Source organism: Hyperoodon ampullatus, assembly GCF_949752795.1.
Source record: "Hyperoodon ampullatus genome assembly, chromosome: 1".
Classification (NCBI taxonomy): domain Eukaryota; kingdom Metazoa; phylum Chordata; class Mammalia; order Artiodactyla; family Ziphiidae; genus Hyperoodon; species Hyperoodon ampullatus.
The window spans coordinates 63,557,515-63,570,833 of record NC_136914.1 but is presented as its reverse complement, the minus strand read 5'-3'; the positions used below and the strand labels follow the sequence as shown (position 1 = coordinate 63,570,833).

Sequence of the window (13,319 nt, the reverse complement as noted above, 5' to 3'; positions counted from 1 at the left end):
ACTACAATGTGACTATCTTAAATTACAAGCATGCCAGAGGCAGGAGCCAATTTAAAGTAGTATGTAGGGCTTCCCTGGTGGCACAGTGGTTAAGAATCCTCCTGCCAATGCAGGGGACGTGGGTTCAAGCCCTGGTCTGGGAAGATCCCACATGCCACGGAGCATCTAAGTCCGTGTGCCACAACTACTGAGCCTGTGCTCTAGAGCCCCCGAGACACAACTACTGAGCTTGCATGCTACAACTACTGAAGCCTGTGCGCCTAGAGCCCGTGCTCTGCAACAAGAGAAACCACTGCAATGAGAAGCCCCTGCACTGCAACGAAGAGTAGCCCCCACTCACCGCAGCTAGAGAAAGCCCGTGCGCAGCAACAAAGACCCAATGCAGTCAAAAATAAATAAATTAAATAAATAAATTTATTTAAAAAATAAATAAATAAAAATAAAGTAGTATGTAGATTGCTTGTTATTGTGGATGGGTCCTTGTTACTTTGTGATTTATTGAGAAAGAGAAGCATTCAACAAGGCCTGACTTATTGAAGTACTAGATGCTTAGCTGCTAAAAGGTTTTATTTCCATTATCCCATAGGATCATAGAACTTGCAGCAACATTATTAAATCACCTAATCCAATGGTTCTCAACGTGAGAGATGGAGCATAGACAGCATTGCTATATCACCTAAGGGAGCTTTTTCAACAAATACACAATCCTACACTCCCCTTCCCTCAGACTCTATCACCCCCATTCTTATACATCTTCCTGAGGATGTATATTCTAACTCCTCATAGGGATGTATCAGTTGAGGGGAAGGTGTTTTTATGAAGGGAGGGCTCTATTTACCAAAAGCCCATTAGGTGATTCTAATATAACAGCACCAGTCTTCCAAGTGAAAACCTCTGACCTAGTCTGTTTTTTCTGCTGGGCAAAATTACAATTCAAACAGCCCAGAAAGCACTCTGAAAGTATTCAGAAAAGTCTACAGTTTATTCTTCAGTGGACCTATTTTATTGTCTCATAACAGCCACTGTGTAAAATGCGTTATTTTCAATTTAGAACAAAAGTCCTATTGCTTCCTCCAATTTTTAGTGATAACTTTAGTACAGAAACTTGGAGAAATTTAAACTTCCTATAAGGACATATATATGTATATGTATATATATTTACACATGTGTATGTAGAAAATCTTTATTTTTTTCACTACAGTCCTTATCATAGTAAGATGTTAATATATGAAGACCTTATTAGCAGCTGCTTTCCAGTAGGTAATCTATAGTATTAGTTTTTCTAAAGTTTATAGACACAGAAACGATTTCCCTAACCTGACTCCCATTCCTGTAACAGGTTATTCAACATTAAAAGGATCAAAATGGATAGAATCATCTTTTCCTTCCTGCCCTTCATCCCTAGTCTCTTACTCATTACTTTCCAGTCCCCCTCAGGTCCCCTCACCCCCCAAAAAGCTCAGAACTCAATTATCCTGTAAGCAATGAACCAATGATGTGACAAAACCTCTGGGCTGTAAGGATAGAGGATGGATACCCAAATGAAATAGAGGTGACCAAAAAAATAGGGTAAGTGGAAAAGGCTTTAGATTCACAAGCAGTTTATAGGAGAGGAATTCAAAGAATTACATTTATAAAATAAGAGAAAGTAGTTTACAGACTCTGTATCTCAAAAGGAGAAAGGTCTCTAGAATTAAATACCAAGGAAACTAATTTTGTTACATTATTGCTAAATGTCACAAACTTAGCAGTGATCATTTAAAAGTACTCTACAGTGTGAGGTTTAAGGAACTAAAACACTAACTCCTAATTAGTGTTTTAATAAGTGTGCTAGCACTGCCTTGTGCTGTTCTGGAATGTCACTTATGGTAAATTAAGGGACACATTCCTTCCCCATCTTCCATTAGTATTTTATGCTAGGAGGTGGGAGAAAGCTGATCCATATTCAAGAGGAAAGGAGGAAAAACAATAACAAATTGGCATCTCTTCTGTGAATTGCCCCACAGGCCAAGCATTTTTATGTTCTTAATCATTATTAAATGACTTAACATGACACCCAGAGCCTGGCGAATGATTGCATCCTGACATGAGAACGAATTACAAATGAAATGAAAGATCAAGCCGTATTAGAGGATTGCCTCTGGGAAATGAAAATCTTTAATTCTCTTTTATTATTGACATTTATTTGGCTGCCATGAATAACAACATAGCAAAGAGATTCAGCTATGCTTGTGCATTGAATAGCTTATCCCAGGGCTCAAAACTGCATTAACATTTATCATGTTTGCTTTTGTAGCTGACACCGCTGAACAGATTCTCTATCCATCTTGTATTTATCATGCATTGCAGATATAGTGCATCCTCTAATTTAAGTTCATTTTCATATAGTAGCAACAGCAAAGATTAGCCAGCGTCTTTCCGCAAATAAATTCCTGCTGGTAAGCATCCCTAAGAATGGTTTAATAGATTTAATAAAGAACAAAATGAGTTGACAAGGAAATTCAGTCACAGGAAGGGGAAGCTAATTTTAAAGGTTTCAATTTCGGGAAAATTGTGCAAATTCACAATGAGGAAGACACTTGTACAATATGTAGATGTGGAATATATAAAGCCTTAAAATAAATGTCTCCATAAAGAGCAACAAATTGCATTTTATGAATCTGAAGGCAGTATAACAGTTCCTATAAGAAATCTGCATGTTTTTCACTTTTCCAGTGTTTATTGCTAAGACAGGAACAGGCCACATACTATAGGAAGACAGCAATCCAGATAGTTATTATCAATGAAGGGATATCTTTTCATGACTTATTTCTTATCTTTCTTGTACAAATTAACAACATGGCTTTTCCTGTCACAACAATTAAAGATTATATACTACCTGGTGCCTTTGCTCACATGATCCTCTTTAACTGGACTGCCCTCCTTTCTTTTTTTGTTTGTTTGTTTTTGCGGTACGCGGGCCTCTCACTGTTGTGGCCTCTCCCGCTGCGGAGCGCAGGCTCCAGACGCACAGGCTCAGCAGCCATGGCTCATGGGCCCAGCCGCTCCACGGCATGTGGGATCCTCCCAGAGCGGGGCATGAACCTGCGTCCCCAGCATCAGCAGGCGGACTCCCAACCACTGTGCCACCAGGGAAGCCCTGCCCTCCTTTCTTTAAATCCTTCCTAAAATTCAAGGCTTAGCAAGGATATCAATGTGTCTTGGGAAAAACTACTTAAAATCTCTGAATTTTGTCTGAAAAATTACTTTTCACTTTTCTTTCTGTTTTATATACTTTTAATTTTGGAGAATTTTAAACATATATAGAAGTGGAAGTAATAGCATAATGACCATCCCCCCATATATCCATCACATGGCTTCCAAAATTATTTACTCATGACAAATCTCATTTCATCTATAACCCCACTTCACTATTTACCACTCACTGAATTATTTTGAAACATATTTTTTGAAGTAAATTTCTCAATCTTGCTTTTGACAATTCTAAAATAAGAAAGTTGAAATAAATTAACTGTAGGGTTCCTTCTCCCCACAATTTGACAATAATTTCTTTTTTCACCCATTTCAGGCTTATATATTTAATTCAATAAAAAATTTACTCCATATTCACTATAACTTCTTTCTTCAAGCTTTACTGATCTCCTTCTTTGAGTCAATACAACCCATATACTCTGTACCAATAATTAAGAAATATAATTATACTTTGTCGTATTCATACTTCGATGTGTACCAATTTTATGTTCCAGTTAGATATTTAAGGCTATCTTAAATTTCAGTGTTCAGCAGAGTACTGAACAAACATAAAGGTAATAATTGCTACTGTTTATAATAATTATAAATTAACTGGTTTTAATCCTAAGGGTTCAGAGAGTATTTAAAGGTTTGTATTTTGGCTTTAATAGTAGGCGGCAACATATTGACAATATTACTCATTTTAATCAATAAATGTTTGTTGGGCTTCCTGGTGGCGCAGTGGTTGAGAGTCCGCCTGCCGCAGGGGACACAGGTTCGTGCCCCGGTCTGGGAAGATCCCACATGACGCGGAGCGGCTGGGCCCGTGAGCCATGGCCGCTGAGCCTGCGCTCCGCAACGGGAGAGGCCACAACAGTGAGAGGCCCACGTAAAGCAAAAAAAAAAAAAAAAAAAAAAGTTTGTTTACTAGATGAAATTCCTATTCTATTTATTTATTTTTAAAATTATTTATATATATTTATATTTATTTATTTTGGTTGCACTGGGTCTTAGTCGAGGCACATGGGATCTTCACTGCAGCATGCAGGATCTTTGTTTTTTTTTTTTTTTAGTTGCGGCATGTGAACTCTTAGTTGCGGCATGCATGCAGGATCTAGTTCCCTGAACAGGGATCGAACCTGGGCCCCCTGCATTGGGAACACGGAGTCTTACCCACTGGACCACCAGGGAAGTTACCTCTATTCTATTTATGTGATAGATGGCTGAGTAAAAACAGAAGTGAGGTTTTGTTCTTGAAGTTTAAAACTAAGGAAGTAACTTATTTCTGAATTCTATTTGCTCATAATCAGATAAATTTATTTATTTTATTCAAGCACAAGTATGTGGTAAGTAAAATGTCTTCTTTTTTTTAGGAAAGACATCTCTAGACTGACAATATCTCCAAAATATCAAAGTAAATGAACTAAATCAATGTGGATTTACTCAACTGAATTTTAATAAATTAAGTTCTTGAAAATGAAATCTTTTCTACTGAGAGAAGACAGGTGCCATTTATTTAAAAATAAAAAACAATAAAAGGTGTATTTTCACAGAAAGAGAACAAACAGTGCTAAAACTTGTAGGGAACCACAAAATACCCCAAATAGCCAAAGCAATCTTGAGAAACAGAACAAGGCTGGAGGCACCACACTTCCTGATTTCAGACGATATTACAAAGATAGAGTAGTCAAAACAGAATAGTACTGCAGCATAAAAACACACACATACATCAATGGAACAGAACAGAGAGCCCAGAAATAAACCCACACACGTATGGTCAATTAATTTATGACAAAAGAGCCAGGAGTATACAATGGGGAAAGGATAGTCTCTTCAATAGATGGCGTTGGAAAAACCAGACAGCCATATGCAAAAGAATGAAACTGAACCACTATCTTACAACATACATAAGCATCACCTCAAAATGGATGAAAGACTTGAAGGTAAGACTTGAAACCAAAAAACTCTTAGAGGGAAACAAAGGGGATATAATTCCTTGACATTGATCAATGGTGATTTTTTTGGATTGCACACCAAAAGCAAAGGCCAAAAAAGCAATAATAAACAAGTGGGAGTTCAAACTAAAAAACTTCTGTACAGCAAAGGAAACCATCAATAAAATGAAAAGGCAACCTATGGAATGGGAGAAAATATTTCCAAGTCATGTACCTGAAAAGGGGTAAACATCCAAAATATATAAAGAACTCATACAACTCAATAGCAAAAAAAACAAATAATCCAGTTAAAAAATGGGTAGAGGATCTGAATAGACATTTTTTCAAAAGAGGACAACAGATGGCCAACAGGTACATGAAAAGGTGTTGACCATAACTAATCATCAGGAAAATACAAATCAAAACCACACTGAGGTATCACCTCATACCTGTTAGAATGGCTGTCATCATAAAGACAGGAAATAAATGTTGGCAAGGACATGGAGAAAAGGGTACCCTTGTGCACTGTTGGTGGGAATGTAAATTGGTGGAGCTGCTATGGAAAACAGTATGGAGGCTCCTCAAAAAATTATAAGTAGAACTACCATATGATACAGCAATTCTACTTCTGAGCAATTAGCCAAAGGAAACAAAAATACTAACCCAAAGAGATATCTGCACCCCTATGTTCGTTGCAGTATTATTTACAATAGCCAAGACATGGAAACAAACTAAGTGTCCACTGATAGACACTCAGGATGGACAGACTTCAGAATGGAAAAAGAAAATGTGGTACACACACACACACACACACACACACACACACACACACGCTGAAATGTTATTCAGCCATAAAAAAGGAAATGCTGCCATTTGAAACAATATGGATGAACATTTAGGGCACTATGCTAAGCAAAATAAGTCAGACATGGAAAGACAAATACTGTATGATATCTCTTATATGAAGAATTAAAAAACACCCAACAAAACCCAAAGTCATAGATACAGAGAACAGACTGGTGGATGCCAGAGGTGGGAATGGGGGTGGAGGTGAGATGGGGTAAAAGGCATGAAGGTGGTAAAAAAAAAAAAAAGAAAAAAAAGAAAAAAAAAGAAAAAGTACATTGCTTTGAATAAATTATAATAGAAAAAATATAGAATTTTGTTAGAATGATTAATCTCCATAATACTGGGTTTCTCCCACAGTTTCCACATGTACCTGTAGCCAGTATGGTGTCATCTCTCCCTTGGGTGAAAATCACGATTCGCTGCCTCTCTGAGTTCACCTTTGGAAGAGCCTGTGTCTTTTTGGCTATTTCTTTAATGTCTTCAGTCTATTAATAGAAAGGAGGAAAAAAATTCTCATAACCAATACAATAAACTAAAAATTTATTAGTAGATTAAGGATTTATCTTCTCATGTTCAAAATAAGAGAGACCTGAAGATGTATTAAGAGTTATTATTTAAAAATTTTAACCACATACAGAAGTAAATAGAATAGTATAACAATCTTCAAGGAACCCATCATCAAGATGCAACAATTTTAAATTTATGATGATGCTTATTTCATCTCTACACCTTTATCCACCTGCCTTTCACATTATTCTGAAGCAAATCTCAGATATTAATGTCACATGTAAATGCTTTAGTATGTATTTCTGAAAGGTAATGACTCAAACATAACCATATAACTATTATCATATTTTTAAAAATTAATATTTCTTTGATATCAACAAAAACACAGTTTTCAAATTTCCAATTAATGAGAGATTGTAAAGAGAGTAATATTAAATTATTTTAGAGGTTTACAGAGCATAATTATGCTGATTCTGGAAATAATGCAGTTACTATAATGCCAAAATTTTCAAAGAACTAAAATAAGAGAAAGAACTACTTTTTTTAAAGATAAAGTTTTAAAAATTACAAATTAATTCTAGAAACCCTCATGCTATTTTGCATATCACATAGGCTGCAAAGTTTTACATCATAAATGTCTGTCTTGAAATCTAACTCTTGAGCTATGGGTTAGATTGTTAGAATCATGTTTTCAACAACTTTAGATAACTTAAAAACCCATGTCTGAATTCAGTTGGCCTCTAAAATTGCCCATGGTTTGGGGTTTGCTGGTAGTTTACTCTATCACTGTGTAAAGTTTCAAACAGTTATGGAGAGAGAAACACATACCAGAGGGGAAATATATCTAAGAAAATAATTTAATTAGGATACAGGACAGAATTTCGGTAAGTAAGGCAGACAAGTCACATTGGTTACAGACAACATCAGAAACCATGATGTTTTTAAAAGTATGATGGTCATCAGTGAAATATTTGTATGCTGTTTATTCACAAAAGACTTAAGAAATTCTGGATGATATATGAACCTAAGCTTCCCCTATACCTAACATCATGATTCCAGAGGACTGTTGTTTCTGAAAAGAATAGCCACTTGTGATTGGACAATGCTGCTGACCTTTCAAACATGCTGACTATTCCACTTCTGGGTGCTTATTTTAGAAGAGAACTAAGCCTGAACTCTGATAACATGAGAAGAAATTCCCTCAGTTTGAGGGGAAAGACTATTAGAAATGACTGGCAACAGTCGAAAGGACCCCTCAAAATGCATGGTTTTTTTCTGTTTGTTTGTTTGTTTTTTAAATTTTTAGTGGAGTATAGTTGATATACAATGTTGTGCTAGTTTCAGGTGTACAGCAAAGTCAATCAGTTATATATACATACATATATCTTTTAAAAATTCTTTTCCCATATAGGTCATTACAGAGTATTGAGTAGAGTTCCCTGTGCTATACAATGGGTCCTTATTATTAGTTATTGCCAATGTCTTATAATAATAATGTCTTCACTCTCTCAAATAAATGTATACATGAAAAAAATTACATATATTCTCTCAGTCTCCTTATCAAACACATATTTTACTGCTGTAGGATTTTTGCTTATGATTGAGTACTGTTCATCTTGAGTAAAGGTAACAGGCAAACTCCAGAAAGATTCACTTTACCATCTTGGGAGCGGAATCTTATGCATGTACTGGATGTTTTTTAAGTAGAGGTCCTTCTTTAAGGTGGTATAAGGAATAAATTAAGAGTGAGATTCGGTTGTCTTATACCAACCCTGTGAGAAGATATATTTTTTGTGGTAGTTTTCGTATCCTAATCAAAGAAATATTTTTTTTATGTCTCAGATTAAATCTTATAAAAATGGCAATTCAAGATGGAAACAAACTTTTCAAATACAAATGATAAATCTTCACAGAAAGGTTAAGCTATATTTTCTACTGATATTTGCATCGATATCCACAGTTCGTACAAAACCCCTTTGTCCCTCTTGGATCACTGTCAGTGTGCACCAAATCTAAATTTCTCACTATGCTTTGAGGAGTCATTGCTTTGCCCTCAACAGTTGATTCCCATCTAGTATAAAAACTTTTCTTAAAATCTCTATTTTGTCTTCCCAACAATATATATATTTCGAGTTCTGTAGCCTCTCCTCCCCTATCCCCTGGTAGATTCTTCTCCCATATACCTGGGTTAACATATCTTAACAGAATAATGAAATTACAAGGGAGTATGACACAGCTGGATTTACTATTTGTGTGACCTCAAGGAGGTAAATAAACCTCTCAAGCAGGTAAATAAACCTCCCTACAAAACTAAGACAATAATATTTGTGTTAAATGATGTTGGGAGTGAAGTATGCTAAAATCAGTGGGCAAAAGTCTGAAGAGAATCAGGATATTTGCATAGGCTCATAGTATCTCCCCCTAAGATACTTATTCATTACAAAAGGGAAAACAGAAATGTTACAGTGGAGAAAGTTGACAGACATCCCTTCACCCCAGTGATCAAATTTAGCGATGTTAAAATTAGTGGGTAAAATAGGATATTTGCACAGTCTCAAAATATTGCCCCCAAGATATTTATTAACTACAGTAGGAAAACAGTAACTTCACAGAGGATAAGTACCACCTTAACCCAGTGATCAAAGTTAACCTGGCCAAAAAAAAAAAAAAAAAAAAAGTTAACCTGGCCAACAGTAAGACACTGGGCTATCATGTACATCCCTGATGTGATGCACTGAGAAGGGTGATCTCTGTGGTATTTCTGCCCAAAATGCATGACCTCAATTTAATTATCAGAAAACATCAGACAAACCTAAATTGAGAGACATTCTACAAAATGACTGACAGGTACTCTTCAAAAGCATCAAGTTCATGAACAAGGAACAAGTGAGAAACTGTCTGATAGGAAGAGACTAAGACGATATGACAAATAAATGCAACCTGTAACCCTGGATTAGACTGTGGAACAGAAAAAGGAAATTAGAGGAAAAACTGGTAAAATCAGAATAAATTCTGTAGTTCAGTTACTGACACTGTACAAATGTTAATTTCCTGACTTTGATTATTACATCCTGGTTATGTAAGATGTTAACATTAGGGGAAGCTGAGTGAAGGTATCTGGAAATTCTCTGTACTGTTTTTGCAAATGTTCTAAATCTAAAATTGTTTCAAAATAAAAAGTTAAAAATGTTTTTTTGTGAGGATGAAAGAAGATAAGGTAAGTGAAAGAGCTTAATGCAATATTTAGCATATGCCAAGTACTTAATAAATATTAATTTATTTCCTCTATTTACTGTCATTTTAATACTTTCCAAAATTGTCAAATCCTAAGTTGCCTCAAAATCTCTAGAAAGGGCCTCAAGAGTATTGAGTATCGAGAATTCAATTATGGTATCTAATAAGGGAGGACAAAGAGAAAAAAGGAAGGAGAAGTAGAAGAAAGCTCACACAATTTAGCTATGAGCCATGTATAAATAGCTATGAGCACTCTGAAGTACTCATTAAATCTTAACCACTCTAGGCAGTAGGTATTATTACTATATCCCTATTTCATAGATGTAGAAACCAAGAGCCATGTATGTAGCTCTAAAGTACTCATTAAATCTTAACCACTCTAGGCAATAGGCACTATTACTATATCCCCATTTTATAGATGAGGAAACTGAGTCACAGAGAGGTTAAGTAACTTCCTAAGGTCATAAGCATACTAAGAGGTGGAGTCAGGACTAGTATCCACAAAGTCTAACTCCAGGGATTATACTCTGTCATGTTATCCACAGATTATACTGCTTCTATGAATTCTGGCAAAGTGCCTTCTGTTGTAACCAAAAAACTAGAGCATGTTTATCTTAAATCATTTTATGCCACATTCACAAGTCATTGCTGATCTTGCATTTAAATATGATATTTCTTCTTAATTATTCTGGCTTGTATTTTTACCGCAGTGAATTTCATCTTCTGAATTTCCAGATATTTCTCATTCTCCAAGGTCACTGGAAATCTAATTTCCTCCTCCAGTACGTCAGAATGTGAGAAAGAAAGAAGTGTAGTAGTAAAGAGTACCAGACTCAGAGAGCTGAGCTCTGATTCTGGCTCTATTGTCTGTTAGCTACATGACCTTGAACAAGTCATGCAGCTTATTTTTTCTGTTCAACTGATATGGCAATACATGCCCTACCTACCCGAGCCACCAGGTTTGTATGAATATTAAATGTATCGATGATATGTTAGAAAAGGTTTATAAACTGTGAATCATTTCATAAATGTTAAATTATGCTTTTATTGTCACTGGCGATCACACACCTTAAATTTAGCATTGTTTTCCAAATTAAAAAATATATTCTCAGCACTTCCCTGGTTGCGCAGTGGTTAAGAATCTGCCTGCCAATGCAGGGGACACGGGTTTGAGCCCTGGTCTGGGAAGATCCCACATGTCGCGGAGCTACTAAGCCCACGCGCCACAACTACTGAAGCCCTCGCACCTAGAGCCCATGCTCCGCAACAAGAGAAGCCACTGCAATGAGAAGCCCGCACACCACAACGAAGAGTAGCCCCTGCTCGCTGCAACTAGACAAAGCCTGCGCACAGCAACAAAGACCCAACACAACCAAAACTAAAAAAAACAAAACAGGATATATTCTCTTCATTCCATTTTTAACAAGTTGATGATACAAATATTAAACAATACTGTCACAATCTACCTACTCTTATAGAATACCAATTGTGGTGTCTGCATACATTGCCTCACTTAACCACAGCGTATTCTGCTTTGTTTCCGAAATAGGAACTCCTATAATAATTATGGGGTTCATATGATGTGTCAGCCTCTGTCCTGTCTCATACTACCTCCTCCTCATTCACTCCGTTCCAGTCACACTGGCCTCCTATCAGTTCCTGGAGTACACAGTACATTATGCTCTTTCGTGTCTGTGGGCCTGTGTACTCTTGTTCCCTCTATTTGAAATTTGTTTCCCTACTGTTTGTTTGTTTTGCTTTTTTCTGTCATAGCCAGATATTTGTATTTTTCAAAGTTTAGGCAGAAAGTCAGTGCTCAGCAAATATTTGTTGAATGAGTAAGTGATTAAATGAAGAGAATTTGGAGACTCTTGTATCTCTTTCTGTTAATCTAGTGTTTTAAAACTGTTGTCATTTGGGACTCAGTCACCTAGGGAAGCAGCATTGTACTCTCTTAGCCAGCATGACCTGACTTATGTCTTATTTCCAGAAACTCTTGGTGATCATTCACTGCATTCTTTGTATTTGTAAGGAACACAGGAACCTTAGAAAAATCTTGGAGAATTCTTTGGGAATCAATACCTCCTGAAACTCTCTGGACTTGCTATCCAGTGCTGATCAGTGGAACTTTCTGTGATGATGTATATGTTTATATCTGCTCTGTCCAATACGGTAGTCCCTGTCTACGTATGCATGCACTTCAAATGTGCCAAGAGACTGAGGAACTGAATTTTAAATTTTATTTAATTTTAATTTAAATAGCCACACGTGGCTAGTAGATGCATATTGGATAGCACAATTCAATACTTCCCTCTCTCAGTGGTATAAGATGATAGAGTTGTCATTGGTCAGAGAAAGACTACAAGCCTGGAAGCCTCTGGGTAGAGTCATGGGCTGTAGGGAAAGTAGGAAAATGTTAAAAGATTGCTTTATTTCCTCTATGGTTAGAAGTATTGTATTTTTTTTTTTTTTTTTTTTTTTTGCAGTACGCGGGCCTGTCACTGTTGTGGCCTCTCCCGTTGCGGAGCACAGGCTCCCGACGCGCAGGCCCAGCGGCCATGGTTCACGGGCCCAGCTGCTCTGCGGCATGTAGTATCCTCCCGGATCAGGGCACAAACCCGCGTCCCCTGCATTGGCAGGCGGACTCCCAACCACTGCGCCACCAGGGAAGCCCAGAAGTATTGTATTTTAGAGATCTAAAATAAGAAAATTAAAATTTGTTGCCTGGAGTAAAACTGAATAACTGATCCAATAGAAAAGGTCTGAGTTCTCTTCATCATTTGGCATATACTCTATTTCACTGAGAATGAAAATATAAAAAATATTTTTATTTAGGTTTTGGAGGTATGTCCTTCACTTTAATTTAAATCAGTTTTCAATACTGCTTTAAAAAGGTTTCATGGGCCTCCCTGGTGGCGCAGTGGTTAAGAATCCGCCTGCCAATGCACAGGACACAGGTTGGAGCCCTGGTCCGGGAAGATCCCACATGCCGCGGAGCAACTAAGCCCGTGGCCACAACCGCTGAGCCTGCACTCTAGAGCCCGTAAGCCACAACAACTGAAGCCCGCATGCCTAGAGCCCGTGCTCCGCAACAAGAGAAGCCACCGCCATGAGAAGCCTGCGTGCTGCAATGAAGAGTAGCCCCTGCTCGCCGTAACTAGAGAAAGCCTGCGCGCAGCAACAAAGACCCAAGGCATCCAAAAAAAAAAAAAAGTTTTCATAATGAAACATGTTACTAAGTACCTTACTTTTATTTAGGTTCTAAAAATACAAACTTTTAATCAGTTCAGTTCAACATAAGGTTGATTTAAAAACACTGCAGTCTGAACCGATTTTCCAAAATAATAAAAGGCCTCATGAAACTTTTTACCCCAAGAATTGTCATTTTAACTTCTTAGCAGGTCTGTCATTTAAATCAGGGCACTATGCAATTTTCCATCAACCTATATATATATATATATAAATCCTCTCTCTTCTGCTCTGTGCTCTGCCCAGCTCCAGTTTTTATCTCATTCTCCAGTGCCCTCCTAAGCTGCCTCTTCTTACTGAAAACTGCCCAATTCG

At 37.0% G+C, this 13,319-nt stretch overlaps 1 protein-coding gene across 3 annotated transcripts in view; it reads right to left on the bottom strand.

Moving 5' to 3' along the window:
- Nucleotides 1-13,319, bottom strand: part of ADK (adenosine kinase) — a gene marked incomplete at both ends in the record, with an annotated part of 516,283 nt that overhangs the window by 70,172 nt on the left and 432,792 nt on the right. For 2 of the 3 annotated variants that reach the window (XM_079719313.1, XM_079719311.1), the window contains one exon: nucleotides 6,385-6,499. The exons of the other annotated variant lie outside the window; for it this stretch is intronic. In XM_079719313.1, the coding sequence (XP_079575439.1) occupies nucleotides 6,385-6,499 (115 nt within the window). The remainder of the gene's footprint in view (nucleotides 1-6,384; nucleotides 6,500-13,319) is intronic. 3 annotated transcript variants of the gene reach the window in all.